This window comes from Arachis stenosperma, chromosome 10 (assembly GCF_014773155.1).
Source record: "Arachis stenosperma cultivar V10309 chromosome 10, arast.V10309.gnm1.PFL2, whole genome shotgun sequence".
Taxonomy (NCBI): Eukaryota; Viridiplantae; Streptophyta; class Magnoliopsida; order Fabales; family Fabaceae; genus Arachis; species Arachis stenosperma.
Window position 1 is genome coordinate 104,937,128 of NC_080386.1, and position 9,074 is coordinate 104,946,201.

The 9,074-nt window shown below is 28.8% G+C and overlaps 1 protein-coding gene across 1 annotated transcript; it reads left to right on the plus strand.

Moving 5' to 3' along the window:
* The first annotated feature begins 2,532 nt into the window (after positions 1 to 2,532).
* On the plus strand, positions 2,533 to 6,592 carry LOC130956196 (probable Histone-lysine N-methyltransferase ATXR5). The gene is made up of 6 exons (XM_057883242.1): positions 2,533 to 3,020; positions 3,143 to 3,223; positions 4,995 to 5,224; positions 5,348 to 5,448; positions 5,533 to 5,745; positions 6,000 to 6,592. The coding sequence occupies exons 1-6, from the start codon at positions 2,660 to 2,662 to the stop codon at positions 6,157 to 6,159; spliced, it is 1,146 nt and encodes a 381-aa protein (XP_057739225.1). The 5' UTR covers positions 2,533 to 2,659; the 3' UTR covers positions 6,160 to 6,592.
* The last annotated feature ends 2,482 nt before the right edge of the window (positions 6,593 to 9,074 follow it).

Consider the following 9,074-nt stretch of genomic DNA (forward strand, 5'->3'; position numbering starts at 1 on the left):
TATATTTTAATTTAAAATAATATTTCTTGTATTGAACGGATTGTTTCAAAAAAGATACAAAGATAAAAGACTAAAATTAAGTCTAAAGACCATTATAAAAAAAAATTATAAATTATGAGAATTTTTTTAATTATTTTATAACGATATTGCACTTATTTTTTTATTCAATAAACTAATCATCCATATATTCTTTTGTTCCAATTATATAATGATATTAATTAAAAAATAATTCATATATAACACGAGTTATTACATTTATACTCTGTTAAATACTAATATTTGCTTAAAAGCTTTTTAGTCAAAACTTTGAAAGGTCTTTAATATTTTAAACTTATAAAAACAAAAGGTCAAGGGGTTGACTAATCAAGGGGGCAGTTTCGTCTGACCGAAATGGAAATGGCAACCGGGTTACGAGTACGACTCGGTAATGAGAACAGTGAGCCTGTGAGCGGCTGAGTCTGTGCGCGCAGGCCTGGCGCACATTAATGTCAACCAATCACAACATTCCACGTCATCCTAACGATCACTCACCATAAGCTGCCACATACACACACTCCCGCGAGAGAAGCAAAAGCAAGCAACATGTACCAACCGGCCCTCAAAATCATATTATCAACATTAGAATTAGAATTGAATAATTGAATTTCGACAAAAATATCAAATTTTTGTACTCGTTAATAAAAAGGTTTTAATTATAAACGACAAGAATTTATTTTATTTATTAATTATTGTAATAATTTAAATATTAAATAAAATCAATTCTAATTATTTTTAATTAATTTATTTTGATTAACAAATATTTTTATTAAACATATCAGTCCAACAGATCTAATTAATTAATTTTAGTAGCTTTATATAATCTATGTGTATATAATTTACGTATTTTTTATTATTTTTAATATATATTTATTTTATATTTTAATATATATTCTATATGAATAATTATATATATATATATATATATATATATATATATATATAAAAGAAAAAATATTAGCTAATTAAAACGAAAGATTTGGTTAAATATATTTATAGTAAAATCATATACTTTTCTCTAATTATAAATTGTCATTTGAATATAGTGTTTTATATTTGAATTTTTTATTTATTATTAGAAAGTCATGTAGAAAGATATATATTTGGATAAATAATAATAGTATAAGATTTAGTACATCAATTAAATAAAAAATATGAATTTTTTAATATACTATGAAAATATGTTTCCTAACTTTGCAGTATAGAAAAAAGAGAAAGAATTTATTCTTTTAATCATGAAATGGAAACAAATTTTTTCTTTTAAATTTTAAGAACATTATTTGACCGTTTATTTATTTTTTATCTTATTTAGTATAATTATTATTATTCTAGAGAAAAGAATTTATTGAAAAATATATTTTAAATTAGTGATTTAAGGTAATCGTATAATAAATTTTTATCGCTTACATTGATAATTTTAGTAAAAATAGTGAAATAAGATAACTTTATTTAAAAACAATAAAGTAACTACACTTGTTTAGATTCTATATGTCGCTCACTTTTCACTGTGATATAAATTTTGTTTTACCGTGTTTTCTCACCTTTCAGGAATCCAAACATGTGCTCAATGACTTTAATGGGGGACATAAGACCATTACTCTGAAGCTAAAATGTAACAAAGTTTTATATTGACATTTAACTACGTGCTGTCAAATAAGAACAATTTTCAGACACCCGTTAAATTAAAAATCCTGTTAATGTAAATATTTTATAAATTTTAATTTTGATATTTTATTAGTATAAAATAATTTACATGTGTAATTAATTATGTTAATAAAAATAATTATTTTTGTATAAAGACTGAATAAATAATTATCTAAATAAATTAATGTAATTAAACGATTATATAAAAAATATAAATATCATAAATATATCAAAATTAAATTTAAATTCTATTAGATAATAATATTTAATTCTTATATTAATTTTATCTTTTATATATAATAATTTATTAACTAATATTTAACAATTTATTAACAAATAATAAACTTTTAAATAAAATTCAAATCCCGAATAAATAATCGATTGCACTAAACAATACCGTAATCAACCAAAAACAAACATTACGCAGTTAATATGCATAGTTTACTAACTAGGTATTCAGCTCTTATCAATCTCTCCTATACATTTCTATGTTCAATAGAGAGCAAATAAAATATATATTAATTACTTTTTCAAAGGTAATAACATACTCATTAAATATTTTAACGTTATTAGGACAATTAATTTTTATCTAAAAAAATAAAGAATTTCATTTTGTTTGTTAGAAACAAATAGATAGACTAAATACTAAATAATATAAACAATAAATATATCGAATATTCATTTCATTAGATATGCAGATGATTAATTAAGATTTAAGTAAATTATTTAAAGGTATAATATATTTTTAGTTTTTACTTTATTAGACTAATTTTAAAATCTATTATTTAAAAAAATTATTGTCTTAGCTAGCAAATTTTTTTTTTTTTACTTATTTTTTCGCCCAGTCTCTCTTTCTCTCTTTCTTCTCAACACTCACACGGTCACACCATTCTCGTCTTCCTCTAGAGAGAGAGGCAAACTCTCTCAGAAAAATAACGCTTTTCGTTCCCCAATTTCCGATTCTGCCCTTCAATTCCCCATGGCTCCTGCCACCTCACCGGCGCGGTCGGCCAAGAGGCTCATCGGCTTTAGCCGCCGGACGCAGGCAATTCACCCGCACGGTCAGCAGTCGCCGTGCGGGCCGCCGGCGAAGAAGTACAAGTCGATGGCGGACATAATGGCGAGGGCGCCGTACGCCGTCGTGGAGCGCGAAGATTACGGCGACCTCAGCTGCGAGCAATGCGGCTCCGGCGAGCGGCCGGAGGAGCTGCTTCTCTGCGACAAATGCGACAGAGGGTTCCACATGAAATGCGCGAGGCCTATCGTCGTTAGGGTTCCTATTGGATCCTGGCTTTGCCCTGAATGCGTTGGAAGCAACAACAGACAGAGAAGAATAAAAAGTAAGGGATTCTCTTTTGTTTTCTTCAAACCTTTTTTATTTTCTGGTAATTTCCCCCCCTTTTTTTTGAGCTGTTTCATCGTGACGATGAATGTGGCATTGTGTTTCTGCGACTTTTGTCAGGCTTCTCGCAGCGTAAGTTAATTGATTTCTTCGGGATTCAGAGGAGCGACAATGATCACGTTAGAGCTGCTTCTTCTCAAGGTAATGACCGCGAGTTTAAGCATTTGCTAATCAACGTTCTTCTTTGATTGAATATAATAATAGCTTGGTTCATTTTCTTTTATGATTGTTTTTAATGCACACACAGAATCTGAGTAATCGTGTTTGTGGAAGTAATTTGGCTTGCTTTTGACAGGCTTAGTTTCCCATTGCTGCATTGAATTGTATGGGAAAGAATTAATCATAATATATTTGAGATTGGGTTGAGAATAGTATTTATTCTGTAGCTTATGTCTTTCTGACTTTAATAAGAAGCATGAATGGGTTAATGGAAATATGGAATAATGTTTTGGAATATGTACTGACCCTTTTGTAAGTGCAGCATTCTTGCTTGCTTGAAGGCTGAATATTCTTCAGCCTTATGGAATGAAATTCCATGGTGGTGGAGTGTTCTTTTTTCAAATTATGAAGGACATGGGGATTAAGATGTTTCATGATATAGGTCCACAAATATGAAGCTTGATCTATGGGTTATCTTAGTAATTGGTATTACCAAATGGGAAAAATAATTTGGATTTTTCATTTTGCTCTATCTAAGCCACGGTCTTTTAAGTAGAACAATGACAGCTACCTGCAGAAAATTTCATTATAATGACAGTAAGGTCAAATTGAACAACCTTCATATTTTGATGGGAAAATTCATTTTAATCTCTACATGACAATTTGAAATTATGGTGCATTTTTTTGGCCTTCGATTTGGACAGAGTATGATTTTTCTTTTCTAAAAAATTAGTTTTGTTAGTCTACTCACTTCAGTTTCTATTTCCATAGAAGCAACCCACGTTAGCTTATAGTTTCATAGAAGTCACTCATGTCAATTTCTTTCAAAAGCAGAAAGAAACCACTATGTTTTTATAAGCTTGTAGATTTTGGTTCAATTAGTCTCCTGACCTATATGACTATCTCTTTAAGAATATCGTCTGTGATGGTGAAGACGGCCAATAAAATTCCTTTCTATTTAACAATCAAATTCTAGAGTATTAAGATTGCTCTTTTCTTAATTACATGTACAGAATACTATGAATTTATTGGAGAATATATTTCCTTTAACAGATAACAAAAGTACTGCAAAACAATAGAGAAAATGCAATCACAGATGATGTTGAAATAGATACATAAAAAGGGCTGTAAACATTTTTAATGACAGATACTGAGTGATAAAGTTGGTTTTCCCACCAGACAAGAAATGGATTGGATGCTGGAGTCATGATTTATATATAGACTTGGAAAGTCGTAGGGAAATTTTGACATTAATATGGAAAGATTGATTAGAATAAATTCTGTGATTTGGCAGAAAAGCAGTTACTATGACAATCTAGACAGTAGATATCTATTTATGTTCATGGAAACTAGAAAGGTTAACAAATTTTTGACAAACCCTGCATTTATGTGAGCTCTTCATTAAGATTAATGAAGTCCACACAATAAGTTGCGTATGCTAATATCCATGTTGAGATCTCTGTCATTAGATTTGGTTGGCATTTACTTTTGCATGCTTTCATGTTCTTAGATTGGCAAAATACTTCTACGTGTTTGGTTCAAATGCACACATAATTTAATATGACTCTTTAGATGTTTCTTATTGGTAAAAGAAGCAAAAAGTTTATATACATATTCTGGTGAATGGTGATTTTCGAAAATGGAGCACCTAGGTAAACTTCTGCCTCAGCCTTTTAGGATGTCTATGTGCTGATTCACAATATATATCTCGCTCTAAGAATTTTGTTTATAATTTGTCCTTTTGGACCTACAGATGCTAAGAAGCGTCGAAGACGATCACGCCCTCTGGTTATGCACAAGAGAAGGAGGAGATTATTACCATTTATTCCTTCAGAAGATTCGAACCAAAGAAATAAACAGATGAATTCACTTGCTACTGCTTTATCAGCATTGCATATGGATTTTAGCGATGACCTCAGATACTTGCCTGGAATGGCTCCTAGATCTGCTAATCAAGCCATATTAGAAGATGGTGGCATGCAGGTCTCAATTTTCTTGCAGCTTGTTAATGATAGAGTTGTCTGTAACAACCAGGCCTTATTTGTTTTCACATCTCTATCACTGTGTGCTACTTTGATAGAGTATGTTTTACTGTTTTATACTTAGATTCTTTCAAAGGAAGATATGGAGACCTTGGAACACTGCAGAGCTATGTCTAGAAGAGGCGAATGTGCCCCCTTTCTAATTGTTTATGATGCACGCGAAGGGTACCAATATTTTGCTTGTCATCATAATTTAGGACATCAGTTTACCTTAATATTAATAGGACTTTTCTTGAAATTTCCCAATAGCTATACTGTGGTGGCTGATGCTCCAATCAAGGATTTGACATTTATTGCGGAATACACGGGCGATGTGGATTACCTTAAGAATCGAGAAAGTGATGATTGTGACAGTATGATGACCCTTCTTTTATCAAGTGATCATTCTCAAAGTCTTGTCATCTGTGCTGATAAACGCGGAAACATTGCTAGGTTTATTAATGGCATCAACAATCATACTCCGTAAGTCTTTCTCGCTTATCTCATGCTAAATGTTGCATAAACAGAATATAAATAGTGGAGAGGGTGAAAATTGTTCCCCTTTGATGCTGTTTGGATAGTTCTTGCAGTCCATTCTGTAAGTTCTATGGCTTTGCCATGCTCCTTTTGGAACTCTCTTTGTAGGATTTTAAATTGTATAATGTGAATACTGTTTTTATATGCAATGCTAGTTGTTGAAAATATTTTGGTTAAACATGTCTAATATTTATATGCAGGGAAGGTAGGAAGAAGCAGAACTGTAAATGTGTGAGATACAATGTTAACGGTGAATGCAGGGTCCTTTTGGTTGCTACTCGTGATATTTCTAAGGGCGAGAGGCTTTATTATGATTATAATGGTTATGAGCATGAATACCCCACACATCATTTTGTCTAAGTGAAAGTTATAAATGCCTCTTAACGATCTATAGAAAACTTGGATCCAATTTTAGGTCCTTGTTAAAGGATTTTCAGGATTTTCTAGAAAAACTATAACTTATTGTTCACGCAGAATTGCAGAAACAAATTTTTTCCTCAACTGTTGCTATGGGCAATTAATTTTGTAATTTTTGCTTAGGAGCTAGTCCAAATATCTGGCTTAAAGACGAGTAGCGTACCATGGGGAAACTTTTCTTCATTTAGGCAATGCCCCAGTATCAATATATACATTTTTTTCAATACAGTTTCAAGGAAATTAAAGAATAGATTTTGCTTAGAAGATAATTGCACTTGATGTTTTTCTCTCCCAAACAATTATCATTTTCTTCAAGTGTTGGTATTGAATGTAACATTGATCAATCTCACCTTGTATTCCAACCTAAACCTTGAAAGATGAGGGATATGTATATACTTAAGATATGCTATTTCCGATGTCACTTCTTGTTCTTCATTTATTTATTTATTTAACTTTTTAAAGTTGCAAAAGAAGTCCAGGGCATATTATGATATATGTCGATTTTAGATTAAGGAAGTGGATGTTAAATATGGCTGTTAATAGGGGGTTTTATTTGTGAAGGGTATATTCCTTTCTTAGATAGGAATATAGGATATTTGATTCTTCCTTGTTTGCTTTTAATTTATTGATTATGTAGGTAGTTGCATGGAGAACTATGAATACCCCTCTAGCAAAAGCATAAGAATGTTTTGCTTCTAGTGTGATCTTGGTTGTGTTTCTTTCGCGTATCTTCTATTGCATCATCTTATGTGTCGCTTAAGACCTGAAAATATGTTAAGCCATCAAACAACATTTTTATTATGAAAATGACTAGAAAACCCTAACCCTTTGCGATAAATTATATGACTACAAATGAAAAATGGTGCTAGAAAGACTTCCCCAAACATGATTTACATACCCAAATGGCAGCATTTACCTACGGTATACCCCACATAAGATACCTGATTCAGTGATTTTAGGCCGCGCGTTTGGTTTATATTTATTTTGAGACAGAGACACAAAGATATAAACATTAAAAATATGGACATAAATTATTAATATATACGTATTATATTCGGTAAAATATTGAATAAGACATAATAAAATTAGAAAAAGTCCATATTTTATAAAAATTAATAAGAGATAAAAATGTAAAAAATTGATAAAGAATAAAAGTATAAAAAATGATAAGGAATAAAAGTGTAAAAATTAATTGTGTAAAAAATTAATAAAGAATAAAAATGTAAAAAATTGTGTCCAACTAACTGTGCCTCTGTATCTCAATATTTTAGAGAAATACTAAATATATATATTTTGTGTGCATTTATATACTAATGTGTTTATCTAAAATTTGTGTCTCAACAAACAAACAATAAATATGTACGGCGTGTTCATGTTTCTGTATCTTTAAAATTAAACGTTGCCTTAGGTATTAAACTCGTACACAAGTTATTGAGTTTTGTGCTATGTGAGTGTGTTGTTGTTGCAGTAATTATGTTGGGATGCCTACCGTAATTCTCTTTTCGGGAGGGGTGGACGTGAGTCAGGTTAGCCGATAGAACTGGTAGCTCAACTTGTTTTAAATTCAGTTATAAATAAATTCGACCCGTATTTTTTGTGAAGTCCTATTAATTATATAGGTCAAATCATAAACTTTAAAAAAAGTTCATGTTTGTTGACGTGCCCTTTTAATGTAATTTTTTTTTCCATTGGATATATATTATTTTTGTTAGTGGTTTATATATTTCTAGATCGGTTTTATTACATGTAGTTTATTTATTATTTTTATTATAGTTTTGGATCTAATTTATATTGATGAACTATAGCTGTAATAGGGTTGGTATTTGTGATTTAATCATTTATGGTTAATATATCAATAAGTTATAATTATAAACTCTAGTACTGGTATATATCTCATGTCAATGTGAGTTTTTTAAGCTTATAACTTTGAGTTATAATTCATAAAGCATGATTTTAATTTGATTCGTGTGTTTATAATAGCTAACAATTTTGGTATAAAGATAGTTATTTTAATATTAAATTTTAGATAATTAATTTGAAGGTGTAGTGTGTTTTTTAACTCTTCTTAAAGAGTTAAACAAAAGTTAAAGTATTTGCAGTTTTAGTACTCCTTACTTAAGAAGAGAGAGAAGAATCATTATTTAATTATTAAAGAAAGAAAAAAGAATTAGCATTAAATTTTATTTGAGTTAAATTTTTTGTTTTAATTTAAATTTATTTTATTTTTAGATTGATATTAAATTATTATAAAATTATGATAAAAATAAAAATTTAAAAGAATTAAAAAGATATAATACTCTTATTATTCTAAAATTTTTTTATTTAAACAAACATATTCATATTATTTTAAAATTAATACGAATAAATTTATTTAAAATTTTTAAATTTTAAATAAATATATTCATCTTATTTTAAATAAATATTCTCGTATTATTTTTTTAAAACGGTTAAACATGGTTTTTAAATATCTCAACAAAAGAGATAGATATATGTAATCTTTCAAATTAATAATATTAGAGTGTATATATAAGTACATAATATCTGAAAAGATTAATAAATCTTACCTAGAAAATATAGTTAGAGATATTTTTTGCTTAAGATAATAAAAATAATACGAATACGTTTATTTTTATTAAATTAAATTATTAATTTAAATTATATCTATCTAAATTTTAAATAAAAAATTTTAAAAATTTAAAATTCAAATATGTGAATAAAATTAGATTAATAAAAAAATAAAAATATACGAATACGATTCAAATTGTACAGAAATAGGAATAAATTTGTTGGTGAACAAATTCATTATTTTCAATGAACAAAAGAAGATAGTATATTAAATAAACTTTATGAAATAAATT

Coding starts and splice junctions, on each gene's coding strand:
- LOC130956196 (XM_057883242.1), top strand. CDS start 2,660: ATGGCTCCTGCCACCTCACCGGCGCGGTCGGCCAAGAGGCTCATCGGC. Junction 3,224..4,994: donor TAGAGCTGCTTCTTCTCAAG/GTAATGACCGCG, acceptor TTGGACCTACAG/ATGCTAAGAAGCGTCGAAGA. Junction 5,449..5,532: donor GTTTATGATGCACGCGAAGG/GTACCAATATTT, acceptor ATTTCCCAATAG/CTATACTGTGGTGGCTGATG.